Consider the following 18614-nt stretch of genomic DNA (forward strand, 5'->3'; position numbering starts at 1 on the left):
CCACTGCTGCGTGCGCGGTACACCAAAGGTGCTCAGTACGTATGTGCATGCGCTCTCTGGCCACCCTCACCTCGCCCTCCCCCGCTCTCACTATAGATCGCTGGTCCTCAGTGGTGCCCCGCGTGGTGGAGCTTAACAAGAACTCCAACCCGGACGAGGTGGTGGTGCCGCTGGACAACATGGGGAACCCCAGCTGCGACGGCCACCAGCAGAGTTACCCCCCCAAGTGGAGGACTGAGGACGCCCCGCTCTAGGGCCTGCGGGCAGGAGCAGGGTCCCCTCCGCCGCCCATTTCCAGTCCAGCTGCATTTCAGAGGTGCCCCCCACTGGGGTGTGCCCCGCCCCGTACCCTCCTTCGACCCCCAGAGGTGAGGGCCAGGCAGATGCCGGGGAGGCCCCAGGACCCTCTGGTCCCCAGGCTCCTGCCCACCCCGCCCCACCTCCCTGGCCCGGGCACAGGACGCCTGGTCGCCTGTCTCACTCCCATGGAGTCACAGTAAGGGACACCAGGGTCTCCGCCCACCGGGACTCAGCCCCCTGCCTCTTCATTTATTTATTTGCTCTGCTCTCAGGAAAGTGGCCCAACCCCCCACCCCGAACTGGAGCCTGGCCGGGGCCCCAGGACCCCGTCCCAGGTGCAGGGCCGGCTGCACAGGCCACCCTGGGCTGAAGCGCGGTGGCTCTGATGAGGGGCCAGGCCCCGGGTGGGTCTGGGATTGTCGGTGCTCAATAAATGTTCACTGATGGTGGAGACGGTGGGGAAGCTGGTGGGGGCAGTGGTAGCAGCCATTGGGGGGAAGACAGCGCGGAGACGGGTGAGCGAAGAGATGCCCCTGTGGCTGGGGCTAGGGTGGGGATAAGAAGGCGGGACAGGAGTTACAACCAAGGCAGTGTTCAGGGTGATGGCTGGAGGGGCTGGACTCGGGGGGCGGTGGTGACTGAGAGATGGGGGTGAGCTTGGGGTGTGATAGGGAGGTAGAGATGAAGGGAGTGAGGAGAGTGCTGGTGGAGGCATAGCAGTGCTGTGGGGAGACAGTTAAGTCTCCGGAGGTACTGGGAGAGGCGATGTCGTTGGTGGGGAAAAATGATGCCAGTGGGGAGATGGTAAAGCTCATCATGGCAGAGTGATGCGGGTTCAGGGGGAGTAGGCAAGCAGCTGGGAGGGGCAGAGCAGAGGCGGAGATGACAGCCACAGAGGCAGGTGAGCCATCCGGTGTCCAGTGGGGTGATGGTGAAGGGGAGAGCAGCCTAACAAGGACAGCGGGGCCCACTGGAGTCGAGAGAGCCTTTGGTTGGGACCATGCGCCAGCGGAGCCCTGAACACGAGCTGGAGCTTCCCTTCCAAGGGCCGCTGTTCTCCCCAGGTCACACCCCACTGCTGATCCAGCCCTGGGGCAGCTCCAAGCCCCCGGGCATGAGAAGGGGCCCCCCAAATACCTGATCCTGCTGCTCCACCCTGGATGGATCCGCAGCCAGCCGGTTTCCCTCTGACCTCCCAGGTCCCCGGTCCTGGCTTGGACCCAGTCTTAGGGCCCATCTGAAGCTTCAGTTGAGAAGAGCTTGGGACTCTGGAGGACCTGGCCAAGGACAGCTGCAGCGGGAGACACAAGGCGTGGGGTCTGAAGGCCCGGCTTTGCCCCCTCTGCCCAAACAGCGACAATAGGCCACATCACTTCTCTGGGCCTCCATGTTCCCTGTCTGTCAGAAGGATGCCAGTTACTTGAAGGATGGGAGTCTGTTCAGCTAGTGGAATGAAGCGGAGAATGAAGGGGAGACTCATTGTATTACCACTGAGGGTGGCTGGGGGGGCACCAGCCTTCACACAGACCCATTCTTTCCGTCTCCCTTTACGTTGGCTTCCAGGGGCTGATGGGCTGCCCTTGCGGTCCACAGATGACCCAGCTTTTCCCAAGGCTACTTGCTTCCTCATTCCAGCATTCTTTTTTTTTTAAATAATTTTATTTATTTATCTTCGGCTTTGCTGGGTCTTTGTTGCTGCACAGGCTTTTCTCAAGCTGTGGTTAGTGGGGGCTACTCTAGTAGCGGTGCACGGGTTTCTCATTGTGGTGGCTTCTCTTGTTGCGGAGCATGGACTTTAGCACTTGGGCTTCAGTAGTTGCAGCACGTGGGCCCTAGAGCACAGGCTCAGTAGCTGTGGCGCACAGGATTAGTTACTCTGTGGCATGTGGGATCTTCCCAGACAGGAATGGAACCCGTGTCTCTGGCATTGGCAGGCGGGTTCTTTACCACTGAGCCACCAGGGAAGCCCTCCAGCATTCTTAATGGAGGTCCCAAGAGCCATTCTGTTTGGATGGACGTGGGTCACATGTCATGCCTGAGCCAGTCCTATCTGGGGGATGGGATACCCTCCCTGGCTGAGCCAAGGCTTCTGCGAAATGGTTGGTAGTTCCTAAACTCTTGAGACTCGGTGTCCTCATCTGTAAAATGGGCGCTGACTTTGTGAAGGTCAAGTGATTCCCTGGGCTTTTCAAAGAAGAGAGAATTGTGGTTGTGGCGTTCATACTGAACACTAACATGTTTGGGGCAGCAAGTCACAGAAGACTTATATTGGCTTAAAGAAAAGAATAATTATCTCAGCAAGGTGTCCCAAGTTAGGGAGGGCAGTAAGTCTTGTTAATTCAGTCTCTGGGATTGAGGGTTCTGCCAGCTCATTTATTCCTGCAGGCATTTATCAGGCACTGTGCTAGTCACCACCCAGCAAGTGTGCTGGCTTTTTCCTCACATGTGCTGTGCTTAATCACTCAGGCATGTCTGACTCTTTGTGGCCCCATGGACTGTAGCCCACCAGGCTCCTCTGTCCATGGGGATTCTCCAGGCAAGAATACTGGCATGGGTTGCCATTCCCTCCTCCAGGGGATCTTCCCAACCCAGGAATCGAACCCAGGTCTCCCATGTTGGAGGCAGATTCTTTACTGTCTGAGCCACCAGGGAAGCCATGGGTCTACGTCAAAGACACAAGATAGAGCCATTATTTCAGGCATTTCACCCAGAGTCACAGGCATCCAGGGCTTCCCTGGTGGCTAAGATGGTAAAGAATCCACCTGCCACATAGGAGACCCGGGTTCGATTTGTGGGTTGGGAAGATCCTCTGGAGAAGGAAATGACAACCCATTCCCATATTTTTGCGTGGAGAATTCTATTGACAGAGGAGCCTGGCGGGCTACAATCCATGGGGGTGCAAAGAGTTGGACACGACCGAGCAACCCACATTTTTGTTGTTCAGTGGCATCCAGATGAAGGACAAGTGGTACTTCCCGTGTCTCTTTCTGTGAGAGATGTTTTCCCTGAAGTCCCCCAGCCAACGTTCCCTCTTGTATTATTGGCCAGAATTGTGTCATGTGGCCCATGCTTCAGCCAATCAGCAGGCTGGAAGCAGCAGTTGTCCTAAAGCAGTAGAAAGCAATATAGAGAAAGAAAGTTTCCCCAGCCAGGTCTCGGTTCTGTGGGAAAGGAGGATGTGGAAACCACTATTGCCTCTGCAGCCATCAGATGCCCTCCCCGCCACCCCATCTTTCCACTGGAAGGTAGGCAACATTGTCACGGAACATGACTGTGACTTATCCTGGGGCCATAAGGAGGTCATTTCTCTAGGAGTTTTGTGATGGGTTAGCCTACAAAATCAAAACACCCTCTTAACTCAAAAAGATTCCATAAATTATTGAGGTGAATGCAGAATGCATTCTTTTAAAATAATGAAATCATTGTAGGCTATGACTTTTCCTCTGGGAAGATTTTTAGCTAAATAGATAGCAACTTTTTCAATTGTGATTTTCTAAATAATTTGATGGTGTAGGTGTTGATTTTCTGTAAGGTTTTCAAAAGCTGTTTCAGGGGAATTTCCAGCCGTTGAGATTTTATTTGTTCCTGTAAGATCCTAATGATGATCTTTGCCAATGTCCTTCAAAGGACAGGGCGTGAACTGGTGGTAGGTCAAAATATTTTCAGGGGACACATTGACCATAGAATTGCTTAGAGGAAAATATCCCTCCTGATTATGATGTGGTCTCTGTTTGATGCTTCTGAGCTTTTAAGGCCTTCCTAACACTAAGCTGGATGGCATCACCGACTCTGTGGACATGAGTTTGAATGAATTCCGGAAGTTGGTGATGGACAGGGAGGCCTGGTGTGCTGTGATTAATGGGGTCGCGGAGAGTCGGACACGACTGAGCGACTGAACTGAACTGAACTGAACTGAACACTAATCTCTCCTTATGGAGAAAAACCTGAGGCTCAGAATTTCTGAAAGGCAGAGCTAGAACCAGGGATGATATTGACTTCTCCAGGACCATAGGGACTGAGGATTGGGGGAGAGAGACCCTGAGGAAAGTTGGAATGCTGATACTTGTGCTAGACTGCAGCAGTGGCCCTGACTCTCCCCTTTAGCCATTCCTTTCCAGGACCACTTTTTCTTTCCACTGTGGGCAGAGCAGGACTTGTTCTAACCAATGGGGTGTTAGTAGACCAGCTGAGGCCAGCACCTAGGAAGATGAAAGGTACGGGGAACAGAGCTGTGTCATCCCAGGCAAACCTCACAGAAATCAGAGGGCCCCCAACCAACATGGGACCAAAAACTTTTTTTTTTTTTTTGTATGCCATTGAGTTTTTGTGATTTTGTTTAAGTGCAAGTCATCAATTTTGTGGCAATAGCTAACGAATACAGACAATAGAAAAAAGAGTAACTGGAACCTGATCAGGCTGCAAAAACCTGAATGTCCATTGCACTCCATGTTATTAGATGGGGAAACAGAGGCTCAGAGAGGGGAAGACTTGTGCCCAGGGCACCCGGCTGGTAAGTGGTGGAGGCGGAATTTGAACCCAGGTATTCTCCTCATGCCAGAGAGAAAAACACTCTGATGCCTGGAGGGGTGAGAGTTAGTGAGGCCAGATCACTTCTGCTGTGAGTGAAGACCCTGGCTGTCTCCTATCGCTAATGCTGAACCCCGGAGACTGTCAGTTTGAACATACCCCTAACTTTATCCCAACAAGGATTTCTTATTATGTGCATGCGTGTGTATTTAATAATGATAAAGCACTTGTATGTCATATTTGACAGCAGGGCTTTTTTCATCCCAAGTTTAAAGCACTACCGGGAAATAATTAGTGCTAGTAGAGTCAAAAACAAAGGGACCCCATCAGAGAAGACATTCTTGAAACTCTCGGATCTTAATTGAACAATTACCTCTTATGCCTATGAATAGTTCATTATTACATGCCCTGTTATTATTAGCTGTTATTATTGTTTTAGATGAATGCTGGGAATTTTTTTAAAAAATCAAAAGCCATTTTCAACCACACTGTTCATCTCCCCCTGGCTTTCACATGCTCCTGACATTTCCGATGTAATAATGTCGTAGTCGGCAGTCAATTTTCTACACCTCGCCGGGATAACGGTGTATTCGGATCATTTTGGTTGTTTGGATGGAGTGATTAAATACTCCAGGCCTCTGTTCATACTGGTATTAATTTTTGACTCCTTGGTGAAAGCATTTGCATGAGAATCAAGCACCTCCTGCTTTTTATTTTTTAGGAATCTGAAGTCCTGGGGAACAATGGGGAGGTTCTTGTTCATCCCAACCTTTTGGGACAGAAACAAAAGGAGGTGGTGGTGATGGAGCCAGAGGACAGAGTAGAAGCCACCTTGGGCAGTAGAGACCCAGGCCCCAGGGAAGGAGGGCGGGAGGCTGGGTCAGGAGAGGCTGGGAGTTGTGACTTTAGAGGGAAACACAAAAAGGAGGGGACAAATGGACACACATAAGGCATCTTCCATGTGTTAGGTGCTGTGCTCAGTGTTTGGAATTCGTATCTCAGGAACTATGTGTGAGCACGTATGAATTGGTGTGGATGCCTCTCTGGAAGTCAGACTCTCTTCCTTATTCACAGCACCTCATTTTGTTCAGAATTCTCCACTCTGTTCTACGATCATGGGCTTTCCCCAGGCGCACCCACCAGTGTGATTCTATTTCCCTTACTAGGTACTGGTACAGGAATAGCCACGTAAATGAGTTCTGGACCATGAGACAAAAGAGAAAGTCTGCTGAAGGAGGAGGAATTTGGGGGAAATAAGAGAAGTATAAGAAACACTGTCTTCTCTTTTGCTAGGCACCATCAGGACTGGGTGTGATGCCTGGAACTGTAGCAGCCATTTTGTAATCATGAAGGGGCTTAGTGGAGCAGAAAGAAGAAAAGGACATGGGTACCTGATCTCACCATTGTGCTACTGAATTAACCAACTCTGGAGCCACCCTATCTTAGGGTTTCCTATGATTGTTTGAGATAGCAGTTTTTTCCCTCATCTATACCAATGAGTCAGGGTTTACAATTACTCTGCCAAAATCATGAAGACACAAGAACAAACTTTTCTGCCTATTTTATACATGAAGAAAGTGAGACTCAATGAAGTAAATGCATTTGCTTAAGTACACACAGCCTGGATGTGGTGGACTCAGCATCTGAACCCTCTGTATTAGAGGGAGACCTCTGCTGGGAGGTGGCAGGATTTTTTTTTTTTTCTTCAGTCTTAGCTATTTGGCCTTTCTGCAGCACAAGGACTTTTTGTTTTTTCCACAGGCTGTTGATGGTTTCTAACAGATGAAAACAGGGCAGGTTAAGTGGGGCTGGGACTCAAACCCAGGTCCCCATATCTGAGCTCAGAGTCATCTCTGCATCTCAAGGTTCTCGGTGATGTCAGAGAGCCTCCTGCTTTATCTGAGACCCCCACAGTCTAGGATATACTCACTGGATCCCACAGATCTGCCTTGGGCTGCTACAGGGTGGGGCAGCTGATTGTAGAGACTGGCCACCAGAGGCTGCTGTAGTCACGCCCAGGAGCCTCCTCAGAGGAGGCCTTAGGGAAACTTGGAACCTGGTGCCATGGTCCAGGAGGAGCCCCTAGCGTGAGCTCCCCATGAGGTGAGGCTGACGCTACAGACCGAGGAAACCCCACTGTCACCACTCCCACAGGTGAGAAAGGAGTCTCTGCCTCTGCGAAGTCTGGGAGCTAGTTGCTGTGTGCCCTCAGGCAAGTCGCCTCCCTCCTCCGGACCTCCCTTTTCTCATTTTCAGAATAAGGACGTCATCCCAGCCTCTCAGATGAGGGCTTCCTCTCTCTTCCTGGCGGCCTTTCCCCTCCTTGGAGCCCAGCTCAACACAGACAAAGACCAGTTAGGACGTGAGGCCCAACGACTCCAGGGCAGGTCTGGGGCCCAGTTCTGATTTTGCCGCAAACTCATGAGGAGTCTTTGTGTTGCAGATGGGGAAACTGAGGCACAAGAGGAGACGTAGTTCTCCCACTTGCAACACAAATTAGGACTCAGTATTTCCTGAGGTCCCGTTTGTTCCTTGGGATGCTAACAGAAACAAATAAAAACTTAGCTGATAGGAAAAAGTTAGGGAAATGCTGGGCTAAATCTGGAAGGCTATCTTCCCTGCGGGCTTCCCATGTGGCGCTAGTTGTAAAGAACCTGCCTGCTAATGCAAGAGACCTAAGAGATGTGGGTTCAAACCCTGGGTTGGAAGTTCTGGAGAAGGGATAGGCTACCCATTCCAGTATTCTTGGGCTTCTCCGGTGGCTCAGATGGTAAAGAATCCGCCTGCAGTGGAGGCGACCTGCGTTCGATCCCTGGCTTGGGAAGATCCCCTGAAAGAGGGCATGGCAACCCACTCCAGTATTCTTGCCTGGAGAATCCCCATGGTCAGAGGAGCCTGGCAGGCTACAGTCCACTGGGTCGCAGAGTCAGACATGACTGAAGTGACTGAGCACGCACGCATGCACATCTCCCCTGCAGGACTTTTGAGAACCTTTAATATCTAATGTGATTTAGCATATTAAATCCATGTGCAAATAATATGCTAATATACATCTCCAAGGTGCTGGAGAGGGGGTGAACCAGGCCTTGATTTCTCAAACTCTTTTAACCTAGAAACCCACTTTCCAATGTGAAAATCAGCCTCTGGTGATGACAGGAATAATCCACCTTCAGAACAGGCTCCGTGCCGCCTAGAGGACTTGACTGCTGCTGCTTAGTCAGTCACTTCAGTTATGTCTGACTCTTTGCAACCCCGTAGACTGCAGCCCGCCAGGCTCCTCTGTCCATGGGATTCTCCATGCAAGAACACTGGAGTGGGTTGCCATACCCTCTTCCAGGGGATCTTCCCAACCCAGGGATTGAATCCAGGTCTCCTGCATTGCAAGCAGATTCTTTACCACTGAGCCACCAGGGAAGCCCCACGGACTTGACTACCCTTTTCCTATGTTCAGCCGCATGTGGTACATGCTTTGTAATAGCAGACTCACTTTACACTTGAGAAACAGGTGGCTCAGTCACTTGCCAAATGCTGGTGGGAGGCAGCCTTGGGACTGGAACCCCTGGGCCCCACTGCTCTTGGGGGGGCAGGTCCCACTGACAGCACTGATTTGCCCTGTCATCCTGGTCATGCATCACCTGATGCTGTCCCAGCCCTTCAAATGCCACCACTGCTCCTTCTGACTGAGGCCCAGGGCCACACATGGAGTCTGTGGGAGCCAGGCCAGTTTGCCTGCCTCCTGCCTCCTCCTCTCCCCTTGCCGCTCTCTGGTGAGCAAGTGGTGATTTAAACAAAAAAATCTTTTTGTTCCCCAGGGCTTGCCCACCCACCGTGGCTGGGCCCCACCTTCCAATAGCCAGCAAAGGAGGCCCCGTACTGACTGCGCGGGCCCTTTAAAGACTTAAAGACTCGGACGCGCATGCGCACTACAGCGCAGGTAGAGGCGCAGGGCACGTGGAGTCCCAGGTGCAGCTCAGCGCTGCGGAGCGAGTCCCCCGCACTTAAAGGTTTGCCGAAGCCCTCCCGCGCATCTGAGGCCTCTGTAAGATGGAGTGACCTTCTAACGGTTGTCATGATGGGAAGTGGTAGTAATATACGTGGTTCCAGCGCATGGCTACGGGACTAGACAGCTCAGCTCTAACTAGGGATGAACCCCAGATACCCAGAGAGGGAGACGCTTCTAGTGTCTTTATAAAGGGAAGGCGGGTACCTCTGGTGGGGGAGCCGGCGGCTCCTCTCTGCCTCCGTCACCCACCGGAGGTCCCAGCAGCGCAGGGTGTGCGAACCAACGCTGGACCTACGTTCTGGAGCCAGACAGGCCGTGTTCAGGGATCGGTGGTGGTTTTAGTCTCTGCATAGAAGTTAAGAGCTTCGATTCTGAATCAGAAGGCCGCTGTTTTGCCCCCGCCCGCCCCTTCTCTGCGCTCCATCCTGAACTGTGTGAAGTTAGGCAAAGTGATCGGCCTTCTCTGGTCTTGCTGGCCTCAAGTATACCACGTACACTTGAACTGTGGCGAGACCTACCTACTACTTAGCGCTGAGCCTTGGGGCCTGTCTGCCTGCAGTAACAGGGCTGTCGGTAATTGTAGTGATGACAACATCGTTATCACCTGCACTGCTCCTCTACGTGGTTTTAATGAGGCTGGAGAGCCCTTTGAGCTCAGCTCCCTCAGCTCCCAGGGAGAAGAAACCCGGCCAAGGCACCCAGGGAGCTGGTGCTAGGACAGAGCTGGGTCCTGGGGTCAGGCCTGGACTGGCTGTGCTCCGTGGCCCCACCTGCTTGCCTCTTCACTTGCCCTGCAGAGGGGTCAGGAGGTTTTCCTCTGATAGGGGACGGGTCCTCACCCTGGATGTGAGGGACCTGGCCAGGAGGGTGGCTGCAGTCTCTGTCCCCTTGCCTGGCGAGCCTGCTGGTGGGCTCAGGACCTGGGGACCTGGGCTACCTAGAGTTGGTGTGGAGGTGGCCGCAGTGGTAGCCCTGGGGGCAGCCAGGCCACAGGCTGCCACCCCCAGGGCTGCACCTGCTCTGCCCTGCCCTTCTCCCAAGTACCCACACTGTGGTCTCCTTGAATTCCATCCTTGGTTCTGGCATTGCCCTCTTTGGGGATGAACTGGTTCTGGGTCATTTAAAGTACCTATGGTAGGATTTGTACCCAGGGCATGCTCCCTCCAGGGGCTGGATAGCCCTGGGCGCTGCGATGCCCCTGGTGAGCTTCAGAGATGTGTGAAGGTAGAATGTCTGGGGGCAGCCTGGCCCCAAGTGTGGGGCTTGATGCCAGAACCCGCCTCCCTCTTACTCTCCTTGTGGCTGTTTTTCAGATCCTCTGTGTCCTCATCTATAAAATGGGGATGATCTTATTATGACCCGAAAGGGCCGTTGTGAGACTCAGTTACAAGAGGTCAGAAAAGCACTGTGTCAGCGCTCCTTTGCATCCTGTCTGTGGTCACACCCCATGGCCTTAGGGCTTCCTTGGTGGCTCAGGGGTAAAGACTCCACCTGCCAGTGCAGGTTACAGAGAAGGCGATGGCACCCACTCCAGTGCTCGTGCCTGGAAAATCCCATGGACGGAGGAGCCTGGTAGGCTGCAGTTCACGGGGTCGCTAAGAGTTGGACACGACTGAATGACTTGACTTTCACTTTTCACTTTCATGCATTGGAGAGGGAAATGGCAACCCATTCCAGTGTTCTTGCCTGGAGAATCCCAGGGATGGGGGAGCCTGGTGGGCTGCTGTCTATGTGGGTCGCACAGAGTCGGACACGACTGAAGTGACTTAGCAGCAGCAGCCGCCAGTGCAGGAGACATGGGTTTGATCCCTGGTTCAGGAAGATCCCCTGAAGAAGGAAATAGCAACCCGCTCCAGTATTCTTGCCTGGGAGATCCCATGGACAGAAGAGCCTGGTGGGCTTCAGTCTACAGAGTCACAAAGAGTCAGGCACAACTTAGCGACTAAACAACCACTACCAGTGGTCTTTCGCGCAGTCATGGCTTACCTAGCCTGTCACCCAGCCGGACCCCTGCTCCTGCTCTTCAGGCCCTGGTGACATGTCTGGCTCACTGACCCAGCTCAGAAGGGCCTGGGTCCTGCCCTGGACACAGCCTCTTCTTGAAACCTCCGTGTGCTGCCAGGCTCTGGGGCCTGGCCTTAGGGAGGTGGATGTCCTCACTGCAAGGTCACATCCAGGGTGTCCCCTCTGTCCCTCTTCTTCCCCGAACCTTGCCATGCCAGGCATCCAGAAGGGGCTCCATGCATGAGAGGGCAGGCCTGAATCAGAGTGGGGACACCCCCATTCCACTCTGTTCAGACATTGGGCTAGCAGGTCAGGGAGGAAGGAGGGGACAGGATGTGAACAAGAGTCTGTGCTGTGGGGTTTGAACCCCAACTTTCTGCAGGCTTGCTGTGTGACCTCAGGCAGGTCGCTTCACATCTCTGAGCCTCAGCTTCCTCTAGAACACCCCCTACCTTACAAGCTTCCTTCCCAGGTGGCGCTAGTGGTAAAGAACCTGCCTGCTAATGCAGTCGACTTAAGGGACACAGGATCATCCCTGGGTGGGGAAGATCCCTTGGAGGAAGGCATGGCCACCCACTCCAGTATTCATGCCTGGAGAATCCTCATGGACAGAGGAGCCTGGCGGGCTATAGTCCATGGGGCCACAAGAGAGACAGACACCACTGAAGCGACTCAGCACAGCACACCTTACAAGCAGTGGCCAGGCTCCCAAGAGATGCTGTGTAAAGGAAAATGCCCAGTAAGCGTCTGATACACGCTGAGCATCCCGGGGCAAGGGAGGTCTCCTGGACATCCCCAGGCCCCTGGGGCATGGGGTGGGTATGTGCTGGGGCTGGCCAGGGAGATGGCCACTTCTCAGCCACTTTGGCCTGTCCCCAAGACACACTGTGTACGGGGACGCACAGAGGGTGCCAGGCACTGAGGAGGGAGTTTAGTGACGCAGGGGGGACACTAACCCCAGACCACCTCCGTGCCCCTCAGGGAGTGATCCAGAAGGGCCTGGGCTCGGCTCTGTCTCGGCTGCCCTATGGACCGGTCGCTGGCCCTGCCAAGTGGCTAACAGGGTCAGAAGACCTAGGGGAGCAAATGCAACATTGCCAGAGGGGGTGCTGGGAGGCTCCTGGCCTGCTCCCCAGGGCTCCGAGCCCCGTTGCGGGGAGAAGACAGCCCGATTTACTCCTGGCGGGGGAAGGGTTGGGGGCGGTGGAGGAAGGAAGAACGAACGAAGGAAGACAAGAGCTTAACGAAACAATCCCACAGCTGAGACACCATCTGTGTTTTCCTTTTTTTTCTTTCTCTTCGTTTTTAAAACAATATAGTGCAGACCGTACTTCTCACAGTAGAATATAATGGTCAATTTTAGTATATAAAAAAAAACATTCTCAGAGATTCGTAAATGCACTTAGTGCTTGAACAGGCCTTGGAGAGAGATACAGTACCGCTTCCAGAGTGCCAGAGGGGCCAGGACTTGGGGAAATTGGGCCTTAGGGACTTAATGGGGGGCCCCCCCATGCCTGCCTGATCCCCCCCTCCCAAGTGGTGTGGGGCAGGCCTTGGAGGGTGGCTTGCAGGAAAAGGGGGTGGATTGGATCTCCCAGTTAAAACCAGCAGGTTGCCCCGGCACTGGCTCCTGGGAGGACCCCTGAAGGAAGCAGGGTCTGAGCCCTCTGACACTGTTAGCCCCTATGGCGCCTTTGTGCGAATAGGTCAATGCCGCCCCTTCCTCGAGGTTCAGAAAATTTGCTGTCATAAACACACATGTCTAGAATGCAAATGACGTCTCCTCGGATGAGTTTCCCTTGTGCAGTACACAACCTGCACAACTGTGCCCGGCAGCGCCCCCATAAGAGGTCCTGGTGGGAAGGGGGAAGGTGGTGGTCCAGGGTTTGGAGAATGGAGATGGGATTCTGTGTGGGGAAGGCATGATGGGAAGGGGAGGAGCAGGGGGACCAGCATTCCTCGGAGCCTCTTGTAGTCTGGTCTTCACGGGGAGGGGGCAGTGGAGGGGGGCGCTGTGGGCCCCCTTTGCTCTTTCTCCTGGAGACTGGGACCTCAAGAGGGAGGAGCTAAGTCTGGGGGGAGGGGCCTGCTCCGATCCCACCCCGCCCCCAGGCCATCACATTTCCTCCTGCGCCCCTCTGCGGCCTGAGCCCCTCTCCTGGACAGCCGGGAAGAACCGCTTCTGTTCTCTCCCGGCCTCCGCCAGCTTGGATGGAGGGAGGCATGGACCTGGGGGTGGCTGCCCCTAGGCCTCCCTGGGGGGCGGGCCGGGGCAGCCGATGGTGGGGAGGGGCATCAGCGAGCGAGAGGTCACCTGGCCAACTCCCCCTCGGCGGCAGCTGGCGAGTCGCCAGCCTGGCTTCCCTGTGGACATCACGGGGGGGGGGGCACTCGGGGCCGGGTTGTCCCCCATCCCCATCGCCCCGCATGCCGCCCACCCTGTTCTGCGGCCTTCCTCTCCCCGCCCACCCCCCCGCCTCCTCGGCGCCCTGCCCCTCGGTCCGTGCGTGTGCCGGGCCGGCCTTATCTGTAGACGGGCAGGCGGATGTGGGCGTGCTGGTGGTCGAGCAGCCGGGGCACGGCCACCGTCTCGTAGCCCTTGCCCAGCATGCGCTCCTTGATGCAGGGCGGCCGGATGTCATTGATGAGATACTCCAGTGACTGCAGGCTGCTGCTGAGCACGGCCGTGTTGCACACGCTCTTGCTGGGCAGGCCCGAGAGGGTCTCGGCCGGGGGCCCCGCCAGCTCCCGGGCCGCCCCCGGCCCCAGCTCGGTCCCGGCCGCCGCCGCCGCCGCCGCCGCAGCCGCGGGGTTGTAGCAGTCGCTGGTGGGGGTCACCAGCACGCTGTTCCAGGGGGCGGCGAAGTACTGGCCCACGGTGAAGCTGGCGGGCAGCCCCACGCCGCAGTTGAGGGGCGACCCGCTGGCCCGCTCGTACGCCCGCCCCCCGCAGGCCTCGGGGGACTTGCTGGCCAGCGCGCTGCCGCCGTAGGCCCGCAGGGGCTGGGGCGGCGGTGGCGGCGGCTTCTGGGGCCACAGCAGGTAATCCAGGCCGCCGTCCGCGTAGCCCGCGGGCTTGGCGGCCCCGGCCAACGTCAAGGCCGCGGGCGTGCTCCCCTGGCCCAGCTCGGCGCCCTTCCGGCACTCGGGCGGGCCGGCCGTGGCCGAGTAGGCCGCGCGCGGGAAGCCGGGCACCGGGCCGTGCTTGGCCGGGCTGGGCGGGGGCCCGGGCACGGCCTGGCAGGCGGCGGGCGCGGCGCCGGGGGCCTGGCACTGCTGGTGGAGCTGGTAGAGGAGGCTGTGGATGGAGGGCAGGTTGGAGGGCGGCAGGGGCAGGCCGCGACCGGGCAGGGGGATGACGGCGGCGGCGGGGGCCGCGGCAGCGGGCAGGCCGGGCGGCGGGGCGGGCGCCTCGGGCGGCTTGGGGTAGGCCAGGGGCCCCAGCGTGCTGGGCGCGGGGTAGGGCGCGACGCCCACCTGCACGGCGGCCGGCGACAGCTTGGTCCGCTTGCCCTCGGCGCTCTTGAGCACGCTCTTGGCGGGCCCGGCGGGCGCGGCCGCGCCAGAGGAGGAGACGGCGGCCTTGACGATGGCCAGCAGGCCCTGGTAGCCAGCCGCGTGCGCCGGGTAGGGGCTGTAGCGCTGGCCGCTGGTGTCATAGCCGTTGACCGTGCGGCTGAGGTGCTTGTGCTGGGGCACGCGGATGTTGGTGGGGAAGATCTTGATGGAGAGCGGGCTGTTGGCCACCTTCTCGGCGTAGGCGTCCAGCTCGGCCGGGCTCGGGTAGCGGGAGGAATGCATGGAGCTGGCCACCGTCTCGCCTGCAGGGAGACACGGGGAGGGGAGGGGGCACAGGTGAGGGCCGGCCCGCAGGCCGCGCCCCCTACGGCTCCCTGGAAGGGCTCCCCAGCCGCCTCTCCCTTGCTTTTTCCAGTCCCTCACTTGCTCCTTCATTCATTCAACTTTTTTAAATTAAAAAGAAAAAAAAAAATTGGCTTAGTTCCCCGACCAGGGATCGAACCCAGGGCCCCTGCAGTTGGAAGCACAGAGTCTTAAAGCACTGGACCTCCGGGAAAGTTCCCCCTTCTAAATTTTAAAGCTTTGCATCACAGCGTAAAGTATGTCAAGGAAACTGCACTCATCACAGACTTACTGCACTTTCACACACAGAACACACTCGTGTGACACTCAGGTCAGGGGAGGGGGGGCCAATGGTCAGTCCCCGGAGCAACCCCTGCACCAGTCCTCAGACGGGAACCACAGCAAGGGGACCGAGGGGAAGGCCCGCCAGACTCCTGGCCACTCCTGGTGTTGGCACAGGTAAGCAGGGATCACACACTGTCGGGTCTCTCCCACTCAAGGTTACTTTTCCAGGTTCATCCGGGGAGCTGTGGGGGCAGGGCCTGTCCCTTCTCATGGCCTCGGGGTACTGGAGTGTGACTGCAGGACACACTCTTTCTGCTCGTCCTTCCTACTGCTGGTGGCGTTTGGGTCATTTCTGTGTGCTAAGTCGCTCAGTTGTGTCTGAGTCTTTGCGACCCCGCGGACTATACAGTCCATGGAATTCTCCAGGCCAGAGTACTGGAGTGGGTAGCCTTTCCCTTCGCCAGGTGATCTTCCCAACCCAGGGATCGAACCCAGGTCTCCTGCATTGCAGGCAGATTGTTTATCAGCTGAGCCACCAGGGAAGCCCAAGAATACTGGGGTGGGTAGCCTATCCCTTCTCCAGCAGATCTTCCCAACCCAGGAATTGAATTGGGGTCTCCTGCATTGCAGGTGGATTCTTTACCAACTGAGCTATTTTATTTTTAAATTTTTATTTTTTTGACTATGCTGTGCTGCACGTGGGGTCTTAGTTTTGTGACCAGGGATTGAACTCGGGCCCTCGGCAGTGAAAGCACCGAGTCCTAACTAGTGGACCACTAGGGGATTCCCTGAAGGGTATACTCTGTGTGACAGGCCAGCTGTCCCCACTGTCGGTGGGCACAACTGGCCCCTGCAGCGGGGGAAGCAGGTGACTGGCGGGCAGACCCCCTTCTCCCCTCCAGAGCCCCTCCCAGTCCTGAGAGCTTCCTCGGGGCTGTCCGCGACCCTCTCTGCAGTGGGGAGGGGAGCAAGGGGCCTGCAGGAGGCGGGTGGAGAGACCCAGGGCTTTGGAGCTGGCAGCCTGGGTGGAGTCTTGGACAACTGGCTGGTCTGGTTGAGCCTCAGTTTCCCCACCTGTGGAATGGGGATGACTGTGCCAGGTCTGCAGGGCAGGCTCGGGGAACGTCCGTGCCAAGCGGCCCATCAGGGGGTGCAGCACACAGCAGGCGCTGGGAGACCGAGACTTGGCTGGGCCCTTGGGCATGGAGGACCCTACAAGTCCTCATGGCACACTGCCTTCCTCCCCCACCAAGGGCATCCCCTGGAGCCCAGCAGTGAGTCTTGGGGAGGGGAGGGAAGGGTTCACCACCCTGAGCCTCAGTTTCCTCACCTGTAAAATGGGTTTATGCTGCTGCTAACACTGCCTCTCCTGGCTGCTATGAGGTTTAACACGTTGGGTGGCGGAGGCTCAGCAGGAGTGGGTCTCTCCACTTTATGACCCTCCCCGTCTGCCCGGCACAACAAGGGTCTTCCCGGGAGAGGAAGGGGCAGGGCATTTGCATAGGTGGGCCTGGCTTCGTGGCTGGGACCGAGTGCAAGCCCCACTGCCTCCCCACCAACGGGAAGGTGACCCGCCACACCCCACCTTCCCCGAGCCTTGCCCCCAACACCTCGAGATGCAAGCATATGTGCTCAGTTGCTAAATTGTGTCTGATTCTTTGCGACCCCATGGATTGTAGCCCACCAGGCTCCTGTGTCCGGGGGATCCTCCAGGCAAGAACTCTGGAGTGGGCTGCCATTTCCTTCTCCTAGGGGATCTTCCCCACCCAGGGATTGAACCCACGTCTCCCACATTGGCAGGCAGACACCCTCGAGGACTCACAGCCAATCTGAGCAAACCGAGGGAGCGTGGGGACACAGGGGAGCCTCACCCCCAGGGGCTCCAGAGACATTCTGGAAAGAAGAACATCTCTGCTAAGGCGGGGCTGAAGGGGAGAGGAACGCATTCCAGGCAGAAGTCACACGGGCAAAGGTGAGGAGGCGAGGCAGTGTGCCCCCGCGGGAATGATAAGCCAGAGAAGGAGCAGAAGCGCAGGGCAGGCGTGCTGGGAGGAAAGACCACCCCGGGCAGCTCAGGAGGGCGTCAGGCCTGAGCAGGGCCTCTTCACCGTGGGGCAGGAATTCCCGATGGTTCTGTCCCCAGGGTACACTGGCCATGTCGTCCGCAGACAAGTTCTGTCGTCCTAACTTGGGGAGAGGGTCTCATGGCCTCTCGTGGGTACCGGTCAGGGATGCGGTGCCCAGGACAGAGACCCGGCCACAAGGAACTGCCTGGATGCGGGGTCAGCCATGCTGCCTCGGGAGCCCTGGGCCAAGGCCTCAGCGGCCATGGAAGGTTCTCGGCCGGGGAGGGGCAGGGCAGGAAGACCGTGTATCAGGAGGACCGTGTTCCTCTGCCCTGAGCTGGGCAGGGCAGCGGGGAAGGAGGAGGCTGGTGACAGCGTACCCACCCATCCCTGTGGCCTCAGTGAGAGCTGGGCGGGTGGAGCTGACCCAGGTCCCCCATCCTGACCCTGCCTGGGGCAACCGCCGCCCCCCACCCCACAAGTGGCCTAAAATAAACTCGGTGTGGAGAATGGAAATGTCACTTTGGCCAACGGGGGAATCTTTCTCTGAGATTGGATTTAAACTACATTATACAAGCAATTTCATGGGCACTTAGCGCCGCTCGGAGAGTCCCACAAAAAAGGGCCCAGTTCTTCATTTACCAGCCATAAATCAGCAGTTGCTATAATGAGCACAAAAATGTCACTTTTATGCAATTTTACAGATGAACAAAACTGGTGAAATTAACTGTGGTAACCTACTATAGTCAGCAAAAGCGGCTGCCGGGAGGAAAATGATATCTGTATGTATTTTTGTTCCCCTTAAACTCTCTTCCCAAGCAAGTTTCTGCCCTTGTGGTGTGAAAACTCATTTGTCCTCACCGTTATACTTTCATTTGGAGTTTATCTTGAGTATCCAATGAGCCACCAACTGTGAAAATGATTAAATCTACAAAATCTATCTAACGGATGGAATAAATTAGGTGTTTAAAACCTTAAGAAGAAGAAGGAGGCGAAAAAAAAAACCCGGCAATGCCTGTTTCTGGGTCCCATTCATGGACAGGAGGGGCCCGCCTGGCCCCCTGCTGGTCAGCAGGGCTCTCAGCCAGTTGGGGTCCCTCCAGTGTTTGTGGGAGCCAATGGTGGTGGTACCCCGAGAGGCTGTCCTCTGTGAGCGCTTAATATGTGCGAGGCTCTGGGCCTACAGCTTTGCCCCGCGCCTCTTGTTCGCAGCATTTAGCTCCCAGGGGTTGGAAGGCGGTCCCATTTCACAGATAAGGCAGCAGACAAGTTGTGGCATTTGGCAGGCAGCCTCCAAGACCTGTCGCCAGACCCCAGTGGTGCTTGCCTTGCGGTATGCACGCCCTTCCACTTCCGATGGGGCTGACCGGTGTGGCCTGCGAGATACCGGGGAAGGGAAGGAGCGAGACATCCAGGGCGGGATCACTTGCTCTGCCTGTGCTGACACAGGAGCAGCCTGCGGGGAGGTCCAGCAGCCACATGAGCCATCCTGGGGAGGCCTTCGGGTGACTGCAGCCCCTGCCGACAACTGCCCGCAGCCTCACGAGAGACACGGAGCAGATCTACAA

The 18614-nt window shown here is 56.4% G+C and overlaps 2 protein-coding genes and 1 long non-coding RNA gene across 9 annotated transcripts in view; 2 read left to right on the plus strand and 1 right to left on the minus strand.

Annotated features, from left to right (window-relative positions):
• TRPV4 (transient receptor potential cation channel subfamily V member 4) overlaps positions 1-6433 on the plus strand; it is a 52873-nt gene extending 46440 nt beyond the window's left edge. For 5 of the 6 annotated variants that reach the window (XM_055404758.2, XM_055404762.2, XM_055404759.2 and 2 more), the window contains one exon: positions 97-5472. In XM_055404758.2, coding sequence (XP_055260733.1) covers positions 97-254 — 158 coding nt within the window. In that variant the 3' untranslated portion in view covers positions 255-5472. Of the gene's footprint in view, positions 1-96; positions 5473-6120 lie in introns of those variants that run through there. The other variant, XM_088828266.1, reaches the window with a different exon arrangement.
• Positions 6434-13334: 6901 nt separating this feature from the next.
• FAM222A (family with sequence similarity 222 member A) overlaps positions 13335-18614 on the minus strand; it is a 58543-nt gene continuing 53263 nt past the window's right edge. Inside the window, exon 3 of the mRNA XM_055405374.2 lies at positions 13335-14655. Coding sequence (XP_055261349.1) covers positions 13358-14655 — 1298 coding nt within the window. The 3' untranslated portion in view covers positions 13335-13357. The remainder of the gene's footprint in view (positions 14656-18614) is intronic.
• LOC148774904 (uncharacterized) lies at positions 13761-17973 on the plus strand. 2 transcript variants are annotated; one of them, XR_016035362.1, is made up of 4 exons: positions 13761-13876; positions 15005-15154; positions 16781-16952; positions 17124-17973. It is a non-coding gene; the product is annotated as an uncharacterized LOC148774904 (long non-coding RNA). The 2 variants fall into 2 exon arrangements; XR_016035361.1 differs by having other exon boundaries at positions 16781-17129.

The sequence above is a fragment of the Moschus berezovskii genome, chromosome 19, assembly GCF_049115385.1.
Source record: "Moschus berezovskii isolate FMDL1 chromosome 19, NW_MosBer_1.0, whole genome shotgun sequence".
In the NCBI taxonomy this organism is placed as follows: domain Eukaryota; kingdom Metazoa; phylum Chordata; class Mammalia; order Artiodactyla; family Moschidae; genus Moschus; species Moschus berezovskii.